Here is a 26,983-nt window from a genome sequence, read left to right as displayed (position 1 = left end):
GATATAAATAATGTACACTCGTACAAAGTTTGCGCTATTACTCGAGTTTCATGCTTCTTCGCAATCGTCAGATAGCTATCTGACGATTGCGAAGAAGCATGAAACTCGAGTAATAGCGCAAACTTTGTACGAGTGTACATTATTTATATCTAAAATATATATATATATATATATATAAATATATATATATATATATATACGACCTTCCTTACCGGTTTTGAACCTCTGGACATACAATTAGCTTCCATAGCCTAGTTGATAAGGGTGTCCGCGAACAAAGCTGGGGGCCCGGGTTCGAATCCCGTTGGATGCTGGAAGTTTTATCACTGATCTGGATTTTCCTTCTCATAACGTTTTCAATTTCATTTCATTAATATAAAGTATGTTAACTTCAAAGTATCCATTTCAGGATCCAGCTTTAGGAATAACAAATGATTTTCGAGTTGGTTAGCATCATGTTTGATCTCTATAGTAAGGCAAAATATGTCACCAAAAACACAACTAATATTGTTCGATACATGTGTCAAACGCCTACAGTGAAATTACGACCTTCTTTACCGGTTTCGAATATATATATATATATATATATATATATATATATATATATATATATATATATATATATATATATATATATATATATATATATATATACATATATATATATATATATATATATATATATATATATGACGTGAGACTTCGTTGACATTTCAACTCAGTCACTAAGGTAATTACATATTTTGATAGAACATTTACCAAGTTTACCGGTGACGCCAGTACGTCAATTAAACTTCCTCTTTGAGTTATAACAAAAAAAGGCTTTGACATGTGACCTTTGACATTGTTATATGAACGTCTGCGAGGACGCAAGATTGTATCATTTGAGACCTTCTCAACAAGTTGAAGGCAACTTAGTGGGAAGGTTCTGACAAAGAATTCCAGATTTGATGCTCACACAAAAACCAACACACATATAAACGGACAGCTTTTAACTACGGTACCTCCTCGATATGGACGTCCGGTCCATGGGTGAACCCCGATACTTGCTAATCGGGTAAATTATGTTTACTAGTCTATGACAGCCGTTGCAATGGAACTGAGACAGTAGTAATAGGTTCCAGGAGCCAAATGATTACAACATATCATCATCACTACTGAAGTGATGAGAAAAAGTACTTAACCAACCATATAAGTACTTATGCATGGTAATACTTTCTCATCTATTTTATAGCATATTATAAACAATCACTTTATATAAGATGATGTTAACAGTTGACAACGAATAGTATTATTACCGGATCCGTTCATTGCCATAGCTGATATTTTAAGACCGTCAATGTTAATAATTCTCTGTCTTTGGCTATAAATTAAACGCACTAGTGGAAGACAGGTAAGCCTTAACATAATGGAATCAGACTCTTTATGATATTTAATACCAAACCATAATGTTGTAACAGGTTATGTAACATTCTGGGTATATACCTAAGACTAATTGTAACGGAAATTTATTTTCTAATTTCTATTGTAATTTGTAATGTAAAATGTCGTAGTTCAAGAGTTCAAAGTTACGTAATACAAAGCCGCATTAATAACACCTCGAACATCCTGCTTCATAAAGTTTTATCTAAATTCACTTGTCTTTTTTTTCGCAGTTTCGTGTTTAGTTGCGATATCGCTGTACGTAATTACAATGTGATCCCTAGTCATAAATCAAACAGTGTACATTGGGTTTACGTAAACCGTATGTTGTAAGTTGTAAGTGTTGTAATGCATGTATTATTAGGCAGGGGAAGGCCCAGCAGAGAGGAGCTTACTTTTTACGATGTTGTTACCGCTATTATTACCATCAATATAATGGCCATAATTTCACTTACCCGTATCTGCAGCCCCCCCCCCCCCACCTCCTCCTCCTTACCAACACCATCATCATTTTTTTTTTCGAGAATTCCTGGAGCAGCAACTGTTTGGTAGATTTTATATTTTTGTATCTTCCATGAGTAGAACGAAACCACCGCTGTTACCTTTACTACAATCTTCACTACTCCTGATAACGAAGTTGAAATAACTGGTAAGAATATCGACGTTTAGATATGTATTTCTATGATAGATAAAATCACTGATCGGGAATAACAAATGCATTTAACGTTTGCTTTTGGATACTTAACCCATAGAAAATTGGCAAAAATTACAATGGATTTGATTGCGTTACTCTCGAAGTTAATTTGATGTTCAGAGTGTTACAAAATTGATAATTTCGTCTTTCAGTTATAAACGTAATTAGTTCTTTTTTCCTTTTTCGCATTGGTCTGTAACTTCAAAAGCTTAATTGTATTTGCAATAAATCAACTGAGCAACATAGCCTAGATACTATCAATGACTAATAACTGTAAGATTAATAAAGACATATTAAAATGCATTATCTCTGCTAATAAAGCATTATCATGTACTTCACGTATCTTAAATTTACTCGAATCAATAGCCTTAACAATGTCATTATTCATGAATGCCTTCTACGTTGGAGAGTTACTTCATATCACTACATGATATCGTCTTACTCACGTGCAATGTGGTCTGACCGTTCGGGCAATCGGACAGTATAGTGGGCCCCATAGTCTCCCTATAGACTTTCAAACAATATTTCTTCTTTTCAACTATACGTACGCTGCAAGCTTTGTCCCAATGTAATTATTAATTTGAGATTCTATTCAGAAATGGGCATGACCTCGACACTTTGGTGATATTGGGAGGGGACAGAGAGGTGGTCGAGTGCCACCGAGTCACTTTATTTACTACAGGCTGTATTGCTGGTGGAATGAGGCACACTGGCCATTGCCCAGTCCCCAGGTGACGGGCAATTCGCACCTGCCCATATTTACGGTATATTATGATTGACTTCGTTTCGCAATTTCTCTTCAGAAACAGATCAGCGCATAAGGTCTACCTAACTAATTATTCCATACGTTCTTGCTGCTTTCATGAGTTTTTTCATGGTAATCTTGGAATAACACAAGCTTAAAGGCCCACTTACATTCACTTCCCAGAACAGTTGGGTGAATCCTGAAGTAATTTTATAAGCACAATATTGCGCTCAGAGCTACTTATACAAACAGGCTTCAATCCCAATTGAAAAGTGCGGTGAGGGGAGACATAAATGACTGAACATGTATAAAACTGAAGGAGTGAGCGTTTTGGCGCAAAGAATATATCGGGTGGTCTACAGAGTTTCACCCGTAGAGCCCCTGATGGGGTCCAAAGGCGAAGACCCGGCGGGGTCCAGGGACGGACTCACACCTAAACATCTTCAAGTTTACTTCTGTTTGGTCCTTGAATTGATATGCCAGTCATAAAATACATGTTAACAAAAGTCACATCTGACAAGTGATAAGACATCAATTAAGAAAGACATATCTATTTAGCATCTAGTTATAACTTAGGTCCTTTTTTGTGAAAAATAAAATTGAAACTTAAAACAAACGGAAACATTCTTAAACTTTGCACCCAAGAAAAAAAACTCACCTTGTTTTCAGATATCTACAACATGCAAACATATGGTAATATAAGTACATGCTTAATTCTTTGCATTTTGTTCAATTATTACTTGTCACTCATAAGTTCCCCTATGGGGATCAATTAAATAGTCCCGTAGAGACTCAACGTTTGCGTTATCTCATATAGTTATTATTAATAGTTTACGCAATTGTTTACTTTTGATGTAAAGTACCAATCATATCAGTTCAGCGTGGGTGTTCTCGTGATATCAAAGTCCAATCTCAATTGTATATAAGTTTCGTGCGTTGTATCCATTGTAGGATACATACGTACAATGTACAGTGTGTATTATCATGTATTTCCTTCCTGGTCCGACTCGAAATAACGTAAGAAAGAAAAATCTGGCTAGTTTAATAACTTGATGCAAGAGTACGGGAAAAGTTAAACATTAAAGTAAGGTAAGTCTTAGAAATGCATAACGGTTATAATTTCAAACATGTTTCCTTAGTTCATCAGTATTTTGATGTACCATTAAGTGGGATTTAATGGAGTAAAATTTCAATTGTGATTAGTATGATCGTTAATTTTGTATTACCGTTGTTATATTACTAAGCTAAACAATCATAACAGAGCAGTTATCGAGGTCATAGCCATGATACCGAATTCACTAAACCCTGATGTTATAAACTGACTGATTGAGTAAACTTCAAATCATCATGTATTTTCATTACAAGTCAACTGTTTAAACATTCTTAAACTTTTCATGCAAGAATAAAATCACCTTGTTATACAACATGCAAACATATGGTATCATAAGTACATTTAAGAAGCACTGTTGGGCAGATCACTAGGTTCATGGGTCAATGTGCCCTAGGGCGAAGCCCCGACGGAGGTCTGGGGTGAACTCATATCTAGAAATCTTCAAGTTTGCCTCTTTTTGATCCTTGAATTGATATGTCAGTCATAAATATTATTGAACAAAAGTCACTAGTGATTAGACATAGAGCAAGAAAGACTTATCTGTTTAACATCATGGTGTAACCTGGTGTAAATAAAATTGAAACTTAAAACAAAATGGAAACATTCTTAAACTTTGCATGCAAGAATAAAATCGCCTTGCTGTATATGTCTACAACATACACACATATTGTATCACAACTACATTCAAAAGCACTGTTGGGTTCATTACTGGGCATATGTATTCACTATATCAGAAACATTAAACTATAAAATATAGATGCTTCAGGGGCCTACCCTGAATAGAAAAAAAGAGGGGGGGGGGGGTGAGGAACATCGAGAAGCATTATGCATCGTCCAAATGCTACACATAATAAGGGTTTAATGTGTATATACTAGGGCCTATTGTACTGACTTTTATTTGGTGGGCAATTTCAGCGCCACCATCAATTGGTGTGTAGGGTAGCAAGAAACTATTGGCCAAACAATGCCTCCCCTGCAGATTGCCGGAAATTACCCTTCCCAGGCCTTGTAAGTTGCATCTGAACATTCTTTATTTTAAGATCTCATGATTGAGAATGTTACACTTCCAAAAAGAAAGGTCAATTAGAATTAGAAAAATGGTAAATTAGGTGAATTCACTTTGTAGGGAAAGATATGCTTTAGGTTACTTTTTTTAAAAGCATGGCATGGAATTCTTATAATAGCTGTATGAAGAGGGGAAGCCATTTGGAGAATTAATGTGTTAATTAGTTGTATTTGTTCTACATCCCAAGAAGGGACTTACTGGGGGGGGGGATAATGAACTGAATGGATGGGCCATGTAGGGGACTGTGCCTAAATAATCTTAGTTAAATTATTGGGTACTGATTTAGGAGCTAACATTGAAACTGATAGGCTGACATCAAACATATAGAGTGATGTAATAAATATATTCATGAGCCATAGTTTCATAATTGACTGCTACACTGTTCACAGTTAAACCTTAGGAGTTTTCTACGTTTATCGTAATTTTAAAAATATGATCACTTATAATAAAACCCTGTGTTTAATTGTTTGGAACGCCATTCCTACAAAACGTGCCTGACGTGACTTTGAGGTTGCACACTACAGTATATACTGACTAATGAAATCAGAAGAAATGATATGAACATTTTGCTTAAACTAACTGAAATAGTGCTTACTGCCTAAGCATTCACATTATATTGCCTATACTGTACGTGACAAACAACATAATATATAATATAAAACATATTAAACTAGAAAGGAGATTAGCGAATGCTGCAGGCTTTCATTATCTCCTTGCTCAGCATATAGCGTCACTGGTGTATGGGCTCGGTTCCTCGGTTAATTTATGCTATAAATGGAATCTGAAATTCTTATATCTTCAACCCAGTGGAAGTTCTATTTTCATTGGGGGTTGAGCAAATGAGAATAAAATGTACCAATAATCTCATAGCACAATGTTTTCAGCGCCCCCTTTATGAGATACACGAGTCATTATGAGCCTGATAATGGGCTAGTGCCTACACGAGTCAAGGCACTAAACCTGGGCGGGGAACATTTGATATTATTTCTTCCACCTTTGAGAAAGAGGAATGTGTCCCTCTGCCCCCCGCCCCCCCCCCCTCCCGCCATCATTGATGCCCCTGCTTATACAGACCTAAATTAATACCTCAGAATGTACCAGTTGACGCGTAAAAAACATAAAGTTCCGGGTGTGGACTCCTACATCCCGACATAGGGTACTACAATGACTCAAGTGCAGTCCTCTCCCCTCCCCTACTTAAAATCTATCATTCTCTTCTGGCCCATCAACACAATTTTAAACGTCATACCTTAATCAATTGGGGGTAAGTTGAACTTGCCCCCTCCATTACTCCACTTTGCTATGATGCTCATGCCACTGTGTGACTCTTTGTGGTTATATGATGCTGAAGGCTTGGTAACCTTTGCAATCGTGATGGCGTGTGTGTGTTCGGGGGGGGGGGTGGGCGCCTGTGTTTGTGATGGCCAGAAGCACAAGTTGAGTCAATGTCGTGCTTGGTACAGTAGGTAGATGCCCCATGTTGTGTAAATGTGCTCTATTGTTTGTGCTTCCCATTTCATGCATAATGATGAGTGGGCGGGATTAACGTGCAATTCATATATGGCAATATCTCTTCAACTCTACAGTATGTCTGATTTAGTTCATACTTGGTATGGTGATGTAACAACATAGTAGGTATATATGCTCTTTGCAACAACTTTGACCTTTTCATATTCAGGAGTTGGTGGAGCTTAATGGGATATAGTCAAAAAACAGCTTGCAAACACATCTCATCAACCACAAGTATCTGAACAGTTCCATTATGTTAGTGATCGAGTTGCACCAATTTCTCGGCTTCTGTGTTTATAGGAGAAATATACCAGTCATACCGTAGGTTACAAAGAAAAGTTATTGAATTCAGTTTATTGAAGATCTTTCTACTTAATTTTTATGCTCTCAATTTGTTAATTCAAATTATGATATTAATTAAAATTAATCATAATTTTCTTTACAGATATAATTTCGAGACAAAATGGCCTGCCCATCTCCTTGGAAAGACATCGAAGATAAATTCTTTGAATGTTCAATTTGTTTGGATCTGTTTAAAGAACCGAAACTATTACCCTGTCTACATAGATTTTGTAAACAATGTTTGGAACCATTACTAGAAGGACAGGTTGGGACATTTGAATGTCCTCTTTGTAAAGATGTCTGTAAAATACCAAACAATAGAATAGATGGATTCAAGACTGATTTCCATATGAAAAGTATGCTGCAGTTTATTCAGCTACAGAAAACATTTGAAAACAGAGAAGAGAGAGAATGTATTGGCTGTGAAGAGAAGTTAAAGGTTACAGCTTACTGTTTTATGTGTAAAGAATTTCTTTGTGTCCAGTGTTATCAATTTCATTTGACCAAGAAGATATTTGTCAAACATCAGAAACACGTATTAGGTCTGAATGATCTTGAGAGAAAAAGTCTCACACAAGAAAAACTTGCATCATTGGTGGAAGCTCCTAGGTGTCATACTCACCCGGAACACATGGCTCACTTATGTTGTTGTACTTGTGGAAATCTCCCTGTTTGTATAACATGTTCGTACGGAAAGCACAAAGGTCATGACCTACAAGACGTTGCGAATGTGTCGAAAGAAGAAAGAGAGAAGTTGCAGAAGAGATTAGATGAACTTGTAAAACTGAAAGAAAATGTACCCAGCTTAACTAATAAGATAAACAAGGTAAATGCAGAACTTACATCAATCGTTGCTGATACAAAAGCAAAATGGAAAAAGCAGTACGAAGATCAGACCAGCAAGTTAAAGAATAAGAAAGAGAAAGAAAAGAGAGAATTCAACAGATTCAAAACAGTTCTCGAAGAAAGGAGTAGAAAAGAATTGAAGGAATTAGAATCAGACATGGAAGAGAAAATTAGAAAAATAAGAGACGAGTACGACAGGATTATTAAAATAAAAATTAGAGAATCAAAAGAGAAAGAGGATACTGAACAAAATGAACTAGAAAACAGAGAATTAAAGATTGACGAAAAAATGAACAGACTTGATGCAGAAATGAATGAGAGAAATAAAACAATAGAAGAACAACAGCAACGCAAGCTTAGAGAAACACAAAACTTATCAGATCTTTGTAATCAATGGGTCAATAAGTTTGAAAATGTGTCTACTATAGCTTCGAGTGTCCTTGAATCACATAACCACTGGACAGACGCACAGTGTATTCCTGATATAAGAGCTGCGAGCGAACCCCTAGTTGAGGATCTTATGAAAGATTGTCCAGAAATGGAATCATTATCTGATATAACAATGGATGATCTACCAATGTTGTGTATTGATAGAGTAAATATATCGGATAATGTAGAATCTGTTGTTGATCTTGATGTGACCAAAGCTACTGGGTTTCTTGTAAATAGTATAACAAGTACCGGAACTGGTTACATCGTCGTGTCTGGGAGATTATCAATTGACCATTCATTTATCACTGTCATAAACAGACAAGGACGTCAGATTCGTCATGACAAGATAGATAAAGCCAAAGGGGGCTCTCTTCATCCCGATCGTCACTGTGCTGCTTTATCAGGTGATAAGATAGCTTCGGTTTGTAGATCCAATCAGGTTGGTGTTTATAATATTCACGATGGGTCCTTTACTCAAAATAATATCACGTCCCACAGTGATGACATCAAAACGGTGAATGTGAAGCCTGCGAGTTGTATAACTACTGATCCTAAACGTGGCCACATCATTGTAGGTACATATAGTGGATCGCTATTCATATTTGATGAAGAATTGAAGTTCATTCGAGCTCTGAAGCTGCCAGAGGTTATGGAATGCTCAAGAGATATCCTTTATCATGAAGGCGTTCTGCTAATATGCGATGAAGGGAGTAGATGTGCATACGCTGTAACCATGGATACATCTACAACAGAGGCGGAGTTACTATACGAGCTCCCGAAACCAGATATTGATGGAGAGACTTGGTGTCTTTACAGTATATGTGCAGACAGGGCAGGTTTTGTATACATCTTGTGGTATAGTTTTGGATCACGTATCATCACACAGTACAGTCAAGATGGTCAGCAGTTGTTGACAACCAAACGGACAGAAGATGGAGCACGGTGTATGACAACATTGATGACAGAGGAGGGAGAGAAGCTACTTGTAGCTACATTTCAGTCGAGAAAGATGTTTAGTTATGGTCTGGTGAGTATATCTCAGTGTGCATACTTTAATATGATTACTACTAGTAACATAAATGTTGTTGTCGGTATACTCTGATGTAACAACAATTAAGACAATTCAAGAGGTACATTCAACTGTGATAATACCACCAAGGATACCATCTTCCTGTATTGACTTTATGACCAAGTAGCATATCATTTTATAACTTTAAAGATAGTTTCTGCTTGAAATTAGCTCAAGTAATAGTATATAAATTAGTAGAAGTTATGTCCCAAACCCAATATACATGAAACTAAAGTGCAAAACTTGTTCACTATTTCCTTTACGGAATCGTAAAAGAAAAGTTCAAGAAATCTAAAGAGATCATGGTACTGTTTTTGACAAGACATCGCAATGCCAACTTAAGTTCATTAAAAAAAGAAAATAAACAACAAAGGACAGAAAAGGGAACATAACAGGCAAGAAAGGAAAGAAGAAAAGAAAAGAAAAGAATGGATTTGTTTGCTGAAAATCTCTACACAAGAATCGACATCTAACATGTCTTGTTTGTTCATTCTAAAATGTGCTTCATTAAAATAGAGAACTGGATCAACGTTTGTAACTTTATAAATGTTCTTTCCAACAGAAACCAGAATAAAGTCAACCGCAAAAACACACATGAAAGAAATGAATATCCAGAGTAAACACCACACTGAATCGAATATCAAAGGCTGGGTCCAGCTGATGAGGAGAGAAGTACCAACATTTGCTGAAAAAAATAGAAACTTTAAGATGAAACGAATCATGATGATTAAGATCGGCCTTCTTAGTTTATATAATTTCACTAGAATTACTTTAAAAGAAAAGGAAAGCGAGCCACCACCTTAGTCAATTAAAGCAATTAAACCGTCAACCCCCCCACCCCTCTCCCATTTGCATGCCACCTTTACCTTACGAGATGAACAACAGTACAGTAGGGAGCTAGACTATAATATTAAATGTGTGTATCGCTTCTGCCATTGATAGTAATGTATAAGACCTTTCTAATAAAAGCGAGATGAAATGAGTACATGATGATATCATGTATAATAACTGCCACATGAAGGTAGTGATGGAATGACTATAACTATCCACCCTGTTGTACTTGGGGATATCAAGCTTCTTGGAAAATCTACAGGTAAATTAAAGATCTTGTTAAAGAGTGGATAGGGTTCTGAGGGCGTTGTAACTGACTCCTGTGTCAGTAGGGGATCTGAGAGTCTCTCCTAGAAAATAACTAGACGTTAAGACATCACATGGTGCGTTTTTAAGTATTTACAGTATGAAATATAGATTAAATCCGTGATGGAACCATTTCCTTTGACTGACGATAGAGGTGAGTCATGGCTACCTGCACCCTCCTGTGATACTGGCCACTAACTGTGTTTCAGCTGTAGATGTATAAACAAATGAATATATATACATATGAAAATATACAATATATATATATATATATATATATATATATATACAATATATATACAATATATATATATATATATATACAATATATATACAATATATATATATATATGTATATAATATATATATATGTATATATATATATATATTTTAAATATATATATATATATATATATATAAAATATATATTGAAATATATATTTAATATATATATATATATATTCATAAATATAAAATAAATAAAAATATGTATAAACACACTATACATGTGTGTGTAAAATTTATAATGGTGTCATAACTTCTGTGAAATATACAATTATCTCAAAAACGATGTAAAACTAACATGTGTGGCATTGGTAACCAACTCAATGTACAATATAATTTACATTAGTGTTATATTACTTGTACGTAATATAACACTTAACTTCAATTGGAATTTTCACTTTTTAGCATTCAAATTGTAGATTTTGTAGTCATTCTGTTATTTCGCTTTACGCTTCTCCAGTGCTTTTACTAGTTTTTCGATCTCTTATTCCTGTTTATATCTGTTTTATATTGTTCTGTCGTGTTGGTTTTTTAGGTTCTAATTTCAATTGGAATTTTCACTTTTTAGCATTCAACTTGTAGTTTTTGTAGTCAATCTGTTTTATCGCTTTTCGCTGCACCAGTACTTTTATTAGTTTTTCGATCTCATAGTCCTGTATATTTCTGTTGTTGGTATTTTGTATTTACTGTTTTTTCTTTTTATTGTTTTATGGCATTGTATTTTCTAGTTTGTTTGTAAAGCGCACAGATGCATCGCGCGTAGTGCGCTATATAAGATTTTATTTACATTACATTACATTACGTGAAATACAACTCGCTATAAAATGTGAGAAATGATATACCGGAAAGGGGATAAGCAACTGCTGCGAACTTTCATTATATGGAGAGTATAACAATCACTAAATTTATTTTAAAATGATATGTACAATTTAGAAAATAAGAGCAGAGAAGTCCCTGTTCTTATTTTACAAGTTTTAATTTGATGTCAATAATTGTAAGAAATTGATTTATTTGTGTGATCTAATTAATATGAAATTCACTTTAAATGCCTAAAACATCTCCTCCCCCCCCCCACCCCCAGTGGTACTTAATGGGTACCAGTTTCATCAAATTTTGTCAATGTTATGTCTTCCAGAATAGGAAGATTGAGTAAATGGCTCATAAGTAATATTCACAAGCAAATCGTTTACGATTACACAAGGCCTAAATTTTTCTTCTTGGGGGGGGGGGGGGAGGGCGAGTGGGCATCCATCAGTACCATTTTGAAGCAAAGTGCAACATATTTACAGAAATGTACAGATATGAAGGGAAAAAAACAATTTTATGTAACATATTAGTCTTTAAATGTTTTTTTTTTCAGTTACAGTATAACGTCCAATAATTAGGTCTTTCTTTTCTCATATCATAGAATGCTTAGTATAGAGTCTGTCATTCCTATTTGATATTCTGGAATTTTCTCTTTATTAAAGTAAGATCAGATCAGATCGTTTTAAATTCATTCCAGAAATGATTTATAGATTTTGAGATTTTGTAAGCATTCATTCTACAGAGTACTATAAACAACTGGAACAACAACATTTTCCTATTCGCTATTTTTTCTTTTCTGTTCATTTTGGTACCGCTTTCCGTAAAGTCATTTGACTGGAATTTCTTGAATTACTTGCTCAAATTTTTGCTCCTCAAATTCAAAAATTAATCTACAGATTGTCCTCATAAATATACAGCCATTGCAATAGTTACCTTTCTAGCCCAGTAAGGCCTGGAATTTTCTGGCTATATAATTTATAGTTCTGTGATTGCATGGACTTCATTACCATGGAAACTGTTGAATATTCAATGAGATAGACCCCTCTTTGATTTAATTGTGAATGATACGTTAAGAAATTCACAGCTATCTATGGCACTGCCACCACTGTACAAGTGTACAGTTTAGTGAGTTTACACTTTTGACAAAATTCAACCATTATTCACTAAATCCACTCATAATTGAGTAAACTTGCATGAGAAATCCAGGTCATAACTTACATCACAAACTTATGACCAATCAGCATCATATGTGTTATGTCATGTAACTTAACCAGATGCTTTTGACCAATCAGCACCCACCTCTGATCTTTTCATAGTATCCATACTGCTGATGGGTGGTGTAGGTTGTCTCCATGGTGATCCTATGAGTCTTGTCATGTGACTAAACCAGATTATTTTGACCAATCAGCACCCACCTCTCATCCATTCATAACATCCATAATGGTGATGGGTGCAGGTTATCTCCATGGTGATCATATTTGTTTGTCATGTATCTAAATCAGATGCTTTTGACCGATGGCGCATCCTCTCTGAAACTTTCATAATATCCATAATTCTGATGGTGTCCGTTATCTTCGCGGTGAACACATGAGCTGTGTCATGACTGAACCAGATGCCTGTGACGAATCAATCATCAAAGCTTTGATCCTGTCATAACGTACATAATTCTCATGGGTGTGTGCTTATCTCCTTAGAGATGGAATGTGTTGTGTCATGTGACTGAATCATATGGTTGTGACCAATCAGCATCCAGCTCTGATCCTTTCATAACATCCTTAATTCTGAGGGTATCCGTTACCTCCACAGTGATTACATATTGAGGTAATTCTTCATCTACAATCCAGCACTGAAGCTGCTTCAGGTTGTTAGCATCCTCTAGATCTGTGATGAGGAGAATAAAGGTTACTGGATGTCATAAAGCATAGCATGTTGAGAACTGTTAGTTTTAGCTGACCAAGACAACCCTACATGGATTTACCATGCAACATTCTTCTATTTATATCTTTTCTACATTTGTTCCAGACAAGTCATGTGTAAACCACTTTAAGACATGTAATCTTGTGCCAATGAGGGTCTATCTTTCAACAAGTCATGACATGACACATACAAGCCTTAGATAGACCAACATAAGTCATTTTAAACTTGTGCCAATGAGGGTCATGTTGGCCCAGCTTGTATGTGTCATGATTTATTGTCCTGAAGCGGGACATGACAGTACAGTAGAGAACAAAATTGTCCCAACTGGGTGCACTGACAGTGTATAGATGACATGCCAATGAATATGCATTAAAATGAGTCACTGACAGCGTATACATGACCTGTCAATGAATATGCATTAAAATGAGTCACTGAAAGCGTATAGATGACCTGTCAATGAATATGCATTTCAAGTGCAACAACGAGTTGTAGCTGTGTACAGTAAAATTCAGTTTACCTTTTGCTGGCAAGGTAAGTGGCTGCATCAATTAAATTGGCACAGATTGCTGCTGTCACTTGGCAAATGCTGTTAGTCTGAAGAAAAATTTAAAGATGTTGTCAAAACAGAGTTGAGAGATTTAAATTATACTGGAAAAAGAAAAGAGACTTTGTGTATGATATATCATGAAAAACAGGACAGGTGCTGAGTGATAAGTTCAAATCTATTGTAAGAGAGATGGTTTTTGTTAATGCTGAAACTTAAAAAAATAGGTCTATAGATTTTAACACGTGCTGCATTGGGACTGGCTGCAATTTCAACACGATTGTAACTATTAAAGGAGAGTAAAGGTAAAGTCATGATAAAAAGTGTTTAAGGAGTAAAGGTAAAGTCACAGGTTCATATCCTAATGTTACGTACTACAACACCAAACTGATAATGTCAATATGGCAGCCTCCTGACATGAGATTTAAACTATGATATCTCACAAACAGAGGAAGTAACCTTGCGGAGAAAAATCATTTCTAACTTTGACCTACAGGTACATTCACTCACGGAGGTATGTGTAGTTTCATCCACTACCTCTGCATTTTACCAGCAGGTGTCATGAAATACATAATTTACCTGATTATAAACCTACACAGTAGACTACATATACAATATAATGCATGTTGAATCGTAATCTGTGGTGAGCTGCTGTCAGCTAATTCAGGATATTCTTTTCAAACAAATCTGCAGAAGACCCAACACAAAATATATTGGATAAAAATATACAAAATAATTTGGAATCCAGAAAGCTGATATTCTGTAAATACCTTAGGATTAGATATGTAAAAGTCCAGCTTATCCACAATGATACTATCTGGTGCTGGATTAGCTGAATGTATCTGTGTCAGTTCCAAAAGGAGAGAAGAACGGTTGGAAAAGTATCTATGAGGGAATGAGAAGAATCAAATTTATATAAATAACAGAAAGTTTAATCCCTCTACAGACAACATTGAGGCTTGCAAGCGGTAATTTAAAGCCATTTCAACTCCAATCGTACGTGTGGAAAAGTTACAAGTACAGAACGTACAGTATGGGTGTAAAACTGTACGTGTAAATTTAGTGTAAGATCATATTTGACGTTAACAAATTATGACCTTAATCATTGGTCAGTTATCCATAAGTTGCTACAGCAGTGATGTACATGTCTAAATTTCTAATCCATTAGTTTGTTGAGATCTATGCAAAGATTTGTTCTCAAATACAACAAATGTCTTTTACAAAGCTCGAGAGCACTGAACATTTTCTAATTAAACTTTTTCACATCTGCATATGGAGCCAAAATGGGCAAGTTTAATTTAATACAGTTTACAGAACTTGCTAGGGGAGATAGATCAAGTTCCAGCAGTTTAAGCTATTGTAGTATTCATGCATTCTGAGGGGGGGGGGGGGTGGTGGGGATGTGGGTTTTGGCTCAGTCCTAAGGAAGATCCTCACAAGTGGGCCTGAAGCTGGACACTTCATTTCACATTACTGTGTGGAAGTCATGAGTGGCTATTTTAATACTGTACACCTGCTGTGTTTCAAATTCTCAAAACAGACATCATTTAAAACCATGAACATAAAGCACACAGTAGAAAAGTGATTAAATCACAAGATTCATACTTGATAATAATCTGTTTCATAAGTCTAGGGTCTGGTTTCTGGGATCCCTCAACAGCAATTGGTAAGGACATCAATTTCTCCTGCGTAATAAACAACACCGTATGGCCTTCCATGGCAAAAAAAAAACAGCACACTGGAATAGCAAGGCTGTATTATCACTGAAAATGAAAAATGAAACCAGTTTTGTCTTTGCAAGAATTTTAAATTGCAATTTCACCCTTCCATCAGTTTCATACAGATAATTTTTAGATTTATCAGTAAAACGTACAAAGGACTGGATATATCACAATTGGTCATACTATTTTCACGTGGGTTCTTGCTTAACACATGTTACCATGTAACAAGTTTTAACTTCAAAATGAACTGTACGTACTGAACCGTCAAGTCTGTATACAACTCCTCTGTGCGGGTGTTTGTGCCATTTGCTATTTGAACTATGTTCCTATTCATCTCCTAGCTCAAATACATGATCTGGATCATTACCCATGTAGGCTATAAGGTTGCTGTTCATTAAAGAAGAAAACATGTTGTCCCTAACATACTGAATAACTGAGGACAAGCAACATGGATGTGACTGGTGCTTACATGGGTCACATCTCACATGATATGCAAAATTGTTTTATGTAATTTTTTACATTCAAACATTTGTTGAAAACTGAGCAGTTGCTGTAAAATGCAACACATGGTTGACTGTAGGTCGGGAAAAACATGTTTATTAGGTGTTACTGTTACTCCAAGGCTACACCATACAATATATTATTATTATTATTATGTTTATTAGGCCTACATGTTGGGTCTCCTTGTCATGACTATGAAGGCACACATGCTGTCCTTCCATAACAAGACGATCAAGTTCAATTCAGTCGGGCAGTAAGACCTAGACTAATACAGAATAAGTTACTACTTAAAGTTAAAGTAGGGCCTATGCCTAGCCTACAGTAAGTACAGTACTAGCTTAGAACTCGTACAATCTTTACGCTTCGCCTGTGTGTACTGTAACTCGAACTAAAATCACGCGAATCAGAAAAGTTGTTTCTGAGAAGTTGCGCTGATTAGGACATTGCTCTATTGCAAATCAACCCAAATCGACGGCGCAACTTTTATTGCGCAACAAGTTGATACCCGTGTCTAACTACGCGATTCAACCTTCAATTGTATTGCGAGTTGAATCGCGTGTTGAATCGCGCAGATGTGACCCGGGCTTAACGTCGACAACGTCGTTCTATGAGTCGTCCTAAGTTGTTGCACGAACAGCATGTTATGAAGCTAAGCTAGCAATCGTACGTGATACGCACTTCCTATAATAAGTATTACACTGCTAATACACTGCGGTAACGATATTTGTTTTTAGGCCACTGCATATCTGGCTATATTACAAAATATGAAAGTTTATATTGTCCATCAGTTAAGCTCGTCAAACGTATTAAAGTCCAGACATTGGACAATAAACAAGAATCATCCTACTGGAAAAATTGTAAAAGAGCACTATGTTTGTCTTCCTGATATAATATGTAAAAGAAAATGTAAAGGAATTCAAACAGGAAACAAAATCTGCTGATAATGATATCATATGATTAGGGGCGTAGCCAGTATGTAGCACTGTTGGCCCTGGCCTACATTTTTTTTGGCCAAGTTATCTTTTTTTTTAAAAACACCCATAATTCAAATCGATAAGCTTGCTGGACGAGTTTAAGAGTCTATAGACAGGAAAAACTATTGAAATGAACGTAGCAAGAATATGGCTAAATTAGGTGACCTATTCTTCTGTCATCTAGGCTGTCATTTCTATCGCGTGCCGTTTCATTCAACACTCTACCCGCCGAAAAAGACAGTAGGATCCGATCTTGTCAGTTTTTTAACATGTAGTTACGGAACCCGTTTACGCAGATAATATTTCAGTCGAGAAAACAGTTGAGAAATTTGCATCAGATGGCAATCGTCGGATAGCTCTCGCCTTCTCTTATTAGGCTAACTTAAACATTTACTAGCTTCAGTTGTATCAAAGATACTGGCTAGAGTTGTATCAAAGACATTTCTGGCCTATCTTTGTATCTACAAGTATCAGAAGTTGAAAAGTAAGACTACTCTGTACGTGTACCTTGCTAATTTTAATACATTCTGTAGCGGTCACACTAATTAGCGTCAACAGGCCGATTTCACAACAACTCACGACAACTCAAGACAACAAGTTTAAAATACCATCAAATACAATTGATGTTATCAGAGTATATCTGGAAACACGTTTAATACTGACTGGAACCAGCGTGCATACATATTTTTCACGGGAAAAAATGTTTTTGTCGTAAAAATCGCCAACTTTTTCCTAACGTTGAATTGGACGACGTGATGCTATTGCGCTTGCGCAATGCCATCGGACCGAACCATTATAATATGGGTTGGTTTGTGCTAAGTTTGGGAACTGCCTTGTGTACAGTGTCGGTAAGGTGGGTTGACGTAGTAATAAAGCACCAAAGTATGGTGAATGAACTCCAAATCAAATTATTTAATGTTTTAAAAATAATGAATATTTCTTTTAGTTTTTCTATTGTAATTTACATATGTTATTATTAATTTTACAGAGTCTTGCTTACTATCATTTTGCCTGGTTTTATTATTCTCTCCGTCAAATCATTGAATGTTTTTAAAATAATGAATATTTCTTATTGTTTTTCCATTGTAATTTACATATGTGATTATCAACTTCACAGAGTCTTGCTTACCATGATTTTGCCTGGTTTTATTATTCTCTGGTTAAACATAGGATTGGCTCTGTAAAAATGAATAGAAGACCATTCACAAAAAGTAGTAGTACTCACTGACACTAGTACAGTAGTAGTATAGTAACGAATGATTCTCATAAAAAGTAGTTAAGTAAAATTAGATGGCGCTCGTCGCCTTTTGCCAAGTCCATCATACATTGACACCAGTGTGTGGGTACCATTCTCGATTGAAAAATTGCACTTACCTGTAGTGTAACGGTTCGGTCTAATGTCATTGCGCAAGCGCAATAGCATCACGTCGTCCAATTCAACGTTAGGAAAAAGTTGGCGATTTTTACGACAAAAACATTTTTTCCCGTGAAAAATATGTATGCACGCTGGTTCTAGTCAGTTTTAAACGTGTTTCCAGATATACTCTGATAACATCAATTGTATTTGATGGTATTTTAAACTTGTTGTCTTGAGTTGTCTTGAGTTGTCGTGAAATCGGCCTGTTGACGCTAATTAGTGTGACCCTTATGTAGTATTGAACTGCGTACTATTTTAACTCGTTTGTTTTTTGGGTTTAAAAGTGATATTGAATGAGGTGTCTCAAGTTAGCAAGAGGCCAGGGAACCAGAATGAACACTCGGGAAGGGCCGTTTCCGGCCATCTGGTGGGTTTGTAAAACCAAAAATTTTCTTCTACGCTCCGCGCCAACCGATGGTGGCGCTCCGCTCAGATAGTCGTGCCTACAACTTTGAAAATCTATATCAATCGCAAAAAGTGCTCCCCCCCCCCCCCCTTTCAAATTCCTGCCTACGTCGCTGTTGCATGCAGATATATTGTTGGTTGTGGTAGAAAATTGCAAGCACATTATTATTAAACAATTAAAATATATTGTTATTATGATTATTGTTGTGATATTAGTTATGTACGTTCTACTTGCTACAGCTGATTGTACAGCTGATTCATTCGTTACGATAACCATGTTCTGGTAAACAACTAACTGTAATAAACACAGCTACGAATCAACCAATATTCTCCGTGTACTATTACTTCAAATATCATTATTATTACATTGTTACCATGCATGCTATAACTCGAATACCCCGTCCCTGTATAGATTTTTGAGTGCATGTACGTACGCATGGAATGTAGCTGATTCATTCGTTACGATAACCATGTTCTGGTAAACAACTAACTGTAATAAACACAGCTACGAATCAACCAATATGCTCCGTGTACTATTACTTCAAATATCATTATTGTTACATTGTTACCATGCATGCTATGACTCGAATACCCCGTCCCTGTATAGATTTTTGAGTTCATGTACGTATACGAACGGAATGTAGAAATATCGCTCTGCACAAACGTGCACTACAAATGTAGTAATAAACAAGTTACGGGAGGGTGTAAGGTAATTGCTCAATACATTAACACCCAAAATCAGCATTAGGGGATTTCCAATTTTATCACATGGCCGCTTGACTTTGGACGTGCAGTACACCGGTTTTTTGTGTCATGTGTGTTGTATTTTCATTTAGTTTTCAAAGAAAAGCAGCAACAACATCTGGATAAGTAGGATTCAAGTTCAAGTTTTATATTTCAACTTGAACTACAAAAAGAACTTAAATTTAACACTCCATCGACTAAAGTAAAAGCTTAAAGCACAAGGTAAGTAACTAGGCCTATTTCTGTTCCGCCATAGGTAATGAATGAAGTTACAGTACACACTGTATTATATTGTATAGCTCTCGGCCATTTTAACCCGGAAGTATTGAGTGGTGCAAAACATTATAAAATTAAACTACAGTAGTTATCACTTCTCGGCCTTTTGGACAAGATCATGTGTGGTATCTGTTCCCTTGCGAGGTCAATCGTGATACACACCTGATGATGATCACACAGTCACACTTTCGATGCAAGGGGACTGGGGTTGAGAGCCGATCAGTCGTTTGGTTGTTTGGTTTTCATGCCCAGGTTCTTTCCTAGGTGACTAAAATTCTTAAAAAGTACTACAGTACTTTGAATCAAGTATAGTAATAATTAATAATCTATGATACTGTAGGTACTTAAAAACTTAACGTAATAGTTAGGAAGTACAGGCAACACTATTTCCATAATAATAAACACCATATTATTTGATCTTTGAATTGATATGTTAGTCATATATTTTTACAAAAGCCACATCTGACAAGTGATCATACATTAAGAAAGTCATATCAATTTAACATCCGGGAGTAACTTAGAGCCTTTATCATGATTAATATAATTGAAACTTTAACCAAAATGGAATCATTCATTAACTTTGCACACAATCATTAATTCACCTTGTTATATACAGATATCTACAACATGCAAACATATGGTATCATAAGTACATTTAAGAAGCACTGTTGGGTACATCACTGAGCACATGTATATTCACTTTATCAGAAACATAAAAACTATAAAATAAAGTTGCTGCAGGGGCCTAGACTGGGTAGATTACAGATAAAGGGGGGGGGGGGGGGTAGAAGCATCGAGAAACATTATAGGTATCGTCCAAATGTGCGTATATACAGTACCAGGGCCTAAATTGTAAGTAATTTTTAGTGTGTGGGCAATTTCCTTTAAAAGACCATCATGATACTATCTAAGCGGGTGCCACCATCCATTAGTGTGTAGGGTAGCAAGAAACTATTTGCCAAACAATGCCGCCCAGATTGACAGAAATGGCACTTTCCAGGCCTTGTAAGTTGCATCTAAACATTCCATATTTTGAGATCTCATGTTTGGGAATTTTACACTTACAAAACAAAAAGACAATTAGAAAACTTGTATTAGATGAATTCACATTGTAGGGAAAAAGAAGCTCTGCCTTATTCACTGTTCAGACAGGTAAATGAAGATATAAAAGCACACCAGGGCATTATTATGATAGCTATAGCCTGTATGAAGTGGGGAAGCCATATGGGGAATTTAGGTGTAAATTAGTTGTTATCATTATTTGTTCTACATGCCAAGAAGGGCTTTACTAGGAGGGGGGGGGTAATAGAACTGAGTGGGTGGGCCATGTAGGGGACTGTGCCTCAATAATCATAGTTAAAACATCAAGGTACTGACTACTGATATAAAAGCTAACATTGAAACTGATAGGCCAACATAAAACATAAAGATGTAATATATACATGACCCATAGTTCCGTAATAAACTGCTACACTGTTCACGATTAGGAGTTCTCTTCGTTTGTTGTTATTTCAAAAAAAATGATCACTTATAGTGAACCCTGTGTTTTATTGTTTGGAACGCCATTCCTACAATACGTGCCTGTGACTTTGAGGTTGCACACTACAGTATACTGACTAATGAAATCAGAAGAAAGGATATGAACATTTTGCTAAAGCTAACTGAAATAGTGCTTCCTGCCTAAGCATTCATATTATCTTAGGCCCATACTTTCATTTAGGAAGTAGATCTCAGGGGAGAGAGGGGCAGGGAGGGGCAGCTATTAAACTAGAACTTGAGGAATAATGAGTAACATTGTTAAAACAACAACATGGCAAACAGCTTAGCACACAGGCTTAGCACCATATATGTATCTGTGTTCAAATTCATGTGAAATATATCTCAAAAACACTTAAAAACTATCATGAGTGGCATTTCTAACCAAATTGAATGCAAAAAAATATTACATATATACAGTATACTGTATAGTGTTATATTGCTTGTACATGAAAAATAATATAAAAAATAATAACCTAGTAGAAAGGAGATTAGCGAATGCTCAGTGCAGGCATTCAAATTATCTCCTTGCTCAGCATATAGCCTCACAGACGTATGGGCTCGATAGCTCAGTTAAGTAACGCTATAAATGAAATCTGTAATTCTTTTATCTTCAGCCCAGTTCTATTTTCATTGGGGGTTGAGCAAATGAGAATGAATCATTAATAATCTCATAGCACAATGTTTTCAGAGCTCTCTTTATGAGATACACGAGTCATTATGAGCCTGGCATTGGGCTTGTGCCTTCAGGAGTCAGCCACTAGACCTGGGTGGGGGACATTTGACATTAATTATTATACCTTTCAGCAAGAGGAATGTGTACCCTTGCCCCCCCCCCCCCCTCCCCCCCATGATTGATGCCCCTGCTTGTACAGACCTAAATTTATACCTAAGAATGCACCAGTTGACGCGTAAAAAACATAAAGTTCCGGATGTGGACTCCTACATTCCGACATAGGGTACTACAATGACCCAAGTGCAGTCTTCTTCTGGCCCATCAACACAATTTTAATCGCCATACCTTAATCAATTAGGGGTAAGTTGAACTTGCCCCCTCCATTCCTCCACTTTGCTATGATGCTCATGTCACTGAGTGACTCTTTGTGGTTACATGATGCTGAAGGCTTGGTAACCTTTGCAACTGTGATGGCGTGTGTGTGTTGGGGGGGGGGGGGCGGGCGCCTGTGTTTGTGATGGCCAGAAGCACTAGTTGAGTCAATGTCATGCTTGGTGCAGTAGGTAGATGCCCCATGTTGGTTAAATGTTCTCTATTGTTCGTGCTTCCCATTTCATGCATGTTGATGAGTGGGCGGGGTTAACGTGCAATTCATATAATGGCAATATCTCTTTAAACCTATGTCTGATTTAGTACATACTTGGTATGGTGATGTAACTACATAGTAATCATATGCTCTTTGCAACAACTTTGACCTTCTTCATATTCATGAGTTGGTGGGGCTTAATGGGAAATAGACAAAAACAGCTTGTAACGCATATATATCATCAACCACAAGTTGAATAAATGTCATACTTGGTATATGCCTCATGATAGAAATTGGTAGCTCGGTCAAAAAAGGTCAACAGGTAACAAAGTTCCAGCACTATCAAAGTCAGTGTGGTTGTGTTTGCCATCAGCAATATATAAGAACAGTTTTGGTCTTTCTACTTAATCTTCTTGCTCTCAATTTGTTAATCCAAAGTATGATATTAAGTATCACTGATCGTAATAATTTTCTTTACAGCTCAAATTTCGAGACAAAAATGGCCTGCCCATCGCCTTGGAAAGACATCGAAGATAAATTCTTTGAATGTTCAATTTGTTTGGATCTGTTAAAAGAACCAAAACTATTACCCTGTCTACATAGATTTTGTAAACAATGTCTGGAATCTATACTACAAGGACAGGTTGGGACAATTGAATGTCCTCTTTGTAAAGATGTCTGTAAAATACCAAACAATAGGATAGATGGATTCAAGACTGACTTCCATATGAAAACTATGCTACAGTTTATTCAGCTACAGAAAACATTTGAAAACAGAGAAGAGAGAGAATGTATTGGCTGTGAAGAGAAGTTAAAGGTTACAGCTTACTGTTTTATGTGTAAAGAATTTCTTTGTTTTCAGTGTTATCAATTTCATTTGACCAAGAAGATATTTGCCAAACATCAGAAACACGTATTAGGTCTGAATGATCTTGAGAGAAAAAGTCTCACACAAGAAAAACTTGCATCATTGATGGAAGCCCCTAGGTGCCATACTCACACAGGACACGTGGCTCAGTTGTATTGTTGTACTTGTGGAAATCTCCCTGTCTGTGTAACATGTACGTATGGAGAACACAAAGGTCATGACCTACAAGACGTTGCGAATGTGTCGAAAGAAGAAAGAGAGAAGTTGCAGAAGAGATTGGAAGAACTTGTAAAACGGAAAGAAAATGTACCCAACTTAACTGATAAGATAAACAGAGTAAATGCAGAACTTACATCAATCGTTGCTGAAACAATTGCAAAATGGAAAACGCAGTACGAAGATCAGACCAGGAAGTTAAAGAATAAAAAAGAGAAAGGAAAGAGAGAATTTAAGAGATTCAAAGCAGTTCTTGAAGAAAGGACTCGAAAAGAATTGAAAGAATTAGAATCAGAAATGGAAGAGAAAATTAGAATAATAAGAGAAGATTACGACAGGATGATTGAAATTAAAATTAGGAAATCAAAAGAGAAAGAGGAAACCAAACGAAATGAAATAGAAAAGAGAGAATTAAAGATTGACGAAACAATGAACAAACTTGATGCATTAATGAATGAGAGAAATAAAACAATAGAAGAACAACAGCAATGCAAGCTTAGAGAAACACAAAACTTATCAGATCTTTGTAATCAATGGGTCAATAAGTTTGAAAATTTGTCTACTATAGCTTCGAGTGTCCTTGAATCACATAACCACTGGACTGATGCACAGTGTATTCCTGATATAAGAGCTGCGAGCGAAGCCCTAGTTGAGGATATGATGAAAGATTTTCCAGAAATGGAATCTTTATCTGATGTAACAATGGATGATTTACCAATATTGTGCTTTGATATAGTAAATATATCGGATAATGTAGAATCTGTTGTTGAAATTGATATGATCAAAGGTAATGGGTTTTGTATAACTGGTATAACAGGTACCGGATCTGGTTACATCGTCGTCTCTGGGAGATTATCATATGAACAATCATTTATCACAGTCATAAACAGACAAGGACGTCAGATTCGTCATGACAAGATAGATGAAGTCAAAGGGAGCTCTCTTCATCCCTATCGTCACTGTGCTGCTTTATCAGGTGATAAGATAGCTACGGTTTGTGAATCTAATCAGGTTGGTGTTTATAATATTCATGATGGGTCCTTTACTCAAAATAATATCACGTCCCTCTTTGATGACATCAAAACGATGAAAGTGAAGTTTGCGTCTTGTATAACTACTGATCCTAAACGTGGCCACATCATTGTAGGTACATATAGTGGATCGCTATTCATATTTGATGAAGAATTTAAGTTCATTCGAGCTCTGAAGCTGCCAGAGGTTATGAAATGGTCAAGAGATATCCTTTATCATGAAGGCGTTCTGCTGATATGCGATAAAGAGAGTAGATGTGCATACGCTGTAACCATGGATACATCTAAAACAGAGGCAGAGTTACTATACAAGCTTCCGAAACCAGATATTGACGGAGAGACTTGGTATCCTTGGAGTATATGTGCAGACAGGGCAGGTTTTGTATACATCTTGTGGTTTAGTGCTGTAAAACGTATCATCACACAGTACAGTCACGATGGTCAGCAGTTGTTGACAACCAAACGGACAGAAGATACAGCATGGTGTATGACAACATCGATGACAGAGGAGGGAGAGAAGCTACTTGTAGCTACATCGCGGTCTGGAAAGATACTTTGTTATGGTCTGGTGAGTATATCTCAGTGTTCCTTACTTTAATATTACTAGTAGTAACATAAATGTTGTTATCAGGATACTCTGATGTAAGAAAAATTAAAGGGTACATTCACCTGTGATGATATCACCAAGGATATCATCTTCCTGTATTGACTTTATGTATGACCAAGTAGTATATAATATTTATAATGTTAAAGATAGTTTTTGCTTGAAATTAGCTCAAGTTATAGTATATAAATTTGTAGAAGTTATGTCCCAAACCCAAGTGCAAAACTTGTTCACTATTTCCTTTACGGAATTGAAGAAAAATTAAGAATTCTAACGAGATAATGGTACTGTTGTTGACAAGACATCGCAATATGCCAACTTAAATTGATTAAAAATATATAAACAACAAAGGACAGAAAAGGGAACATAACAGGCAAGAAAGGAAAGAAGAAAAGAAAAGAAGATATTTGTTTGCTGAAAAAAACATAACACAAAGAATCAACATCTAACATGTCTTGTTTGTTCATTCTAAAATGTGCTTCATTAGAATAGAGAACTATATCAACGTTTGTAACTTTATAAATGTTCTTTCCAACAGACACCAGCATAAAGTCATCCTGGATAAAATACACAAAAGAAAGAAATATCCAGAGTATACACCACACTGAATCGAATATCAAAGGCTGGGTGCAGCTGATGAGGACGGAATTATCAACATTTGCTGAAAAATACAGTACTAGAAACTTTTATATGAAACGGATCATGATGATTAAGATCGGTCTTCTTAGTTTATATAATTCCACTAGAATTACTTTAAAGGAAAAGAAAATATGTCACCAAAACAGAACTAGTATTGTTTGATACAAGTGACAAACGCTTACAGTGGAATTACTATACTGTACCTTCCTTACCGGTTGCGAACCTTGCATGTTTTTACAATCAGCGTCCATACAGTAGCCTATAGTGGTTTGGGTGTCCGCATATAAAGCGGGAGACCCGGGTTCGAATCCCGGTGGAAACTGGACGTTTTCTCACTGTTTTTCTTTTCAACTCACTACGATTGCAATAATATATATATTCATATATATATATATATATATATATATATATAAATGTATTCAATATAATTGGACCTAGCCTATGCCAAAATCATACAGACTAATTATGAATCTGTTCCGCACGCGAGAAACATTACTAACAGCTCTCAATCGGTCCCTTGTAAAATCTCTTTGAAAAAAACTAATACCATGTACCAGGTAGCATTTGGCATCTGAGCAACTTCAAAAATTTCTTAAAGGGGAGGGGGACACTCCCTCCCCTTAGACTCATCCCACAGGACGGCGATCAGTGTTCCCGGCACTCAGGAATTCCTGGGCACATCCCTGTTTATGTATATATATATATATACGTTCGTTTTGATTTTGTGCGAATGTTCTTTTGCTTACAGTACAACTTCTTTTTGACAAGTGGGTCAATTTTGTCTTCCCGGTGCTCCTTGTTTATCATTCGGTTGCAGGAGTTTGATATGTTTCGCTTAATGATTGTCTTTTTATTTTCAATTA

General features: G+C 36.1%; 3 protein-coding genes across 7 annotated transcripts in view; 2 read left to right on the top strand and 1 right to left on the bottom strand.

Moving 5' to 3' along the window:
* Positions 1–15,668, bottom strand: part of LOC139958560 (uncharacterized) — a 74,524-nt gene extending 58,856 nt beyond the window's left edge. The window contains exons 1-2 of the mRNA XM_071955917.1: positions 15,532–15,668; positions 14,697–14,811 (exon numbers count right to left, since the gene is read on the bottom strand). Coding sequence (XP_071812018.1) covers positions 14,697–14,811; positions 15,532–15,644 — 228 coding nt within the window. The 5' untranslated portion in view covers positions 15,645–15,668. The remainder of the gene's footprint in view (positions 1–14,696; positions 14,812–15,531) is intronic.
* On the top strand, positions 3,822–26,539 carry LOC139955198 (uncharacterized). Of its 4 annotated transcripts, none has more exons than XM_071955144.1 (3): positions 3,822–3,945; positions 23,243–25,445; positions 26,020–26,539. In XM_071955144.1, the coding sequence occupies exons 2-3, from the start codon at positions 23,262–23,264 to the stop codon at positions 26,029–26,031; spliced, it is 2,196 nt and encodes a 731-aa protein (XP_071811245.1). In that variant the 5' UTR covers positions 3,822–3,945; positions 23,243–23,261; the 3' UTR covers positions 26,032–26,539. The 4 variants fall into 4 exon arrangements, with proteins under 4 accessions (XP_071811245.1, XP_071811235.1, XP_071811228.1 ...); XM_071955134.1 differs by lacking the exon at positions 3,822–3,945 and adding an exon at positions 19,709–19,825; XM_071955127.1 differs by lacking the exon at positions 3,822–3,945 and adding an exon at positions 19,771–19,910.
* Positions 3,823–26,983, top strand: part of LOC139956719 (uncharacterized) — a 40,266-nt gene continuing 17,105 nt past the window's right edge. Inside the window, exons 1-3 of one of the 2 annotated variants that reach the window (XM_071955252.1) lie at positions 3,823–3,950; positions 6,993–9,194; positions 9,799–10,643. In XM_071955252.1, the coding sequence (XP_071811353.1) occupies positions 7,011–9,194; positions 9,799–9,810 (2,196 nt within the window). In that variant the 5' untranslated portion in view covers positions 3,823–3,950; positions 6,993–7,010 and the 3' untranslated portion in view covers positions 9,811–10,643. Of the gene's footprint in view, positions 3,951–6,992; positions 9,195–9,798; positions 10,644–26,983 lie in introns of those variants that run through there. The other variant, XM_071955243.1, reaches the window with a different exon arrangement.

Source organism: Apostichopus japonicus, chromosome 1, assembly GCF_037975245.1.
Source record: "Apostichopus japonicus isolate 1M-3 chromosome 1, ASM3797524v1, whole genome shotgun sequence".
Taxonomy (NCBI): domain Eukaryota; kingdom Metazoa; phylum Echinodermata; class Holothuroidea; order Aspidochirotida; family Stichopodidae; genus Apostichopus; species Apostichopus japonicus.
Note: the sequence above shows the minus strand (reverse complement) of the source record. Positions and strands in the feature narration are given on the sequence as shown.

Bases quoted from the DNA above. Each gene is read 5' to 3' on its own strand.
- LOC139955198 (XM_071955118.1), top strand. From the start codon at position 20,209: ATGCCCAGGTTCTTTCCTAG. The intron at 20,229-23,242 runs GTGACTAAAATT...TTTTCTTTACAG, and splicing joins ATGCCCAGGTTCTTTCCTAG to CTCAAATTTCGAGACAAAAA.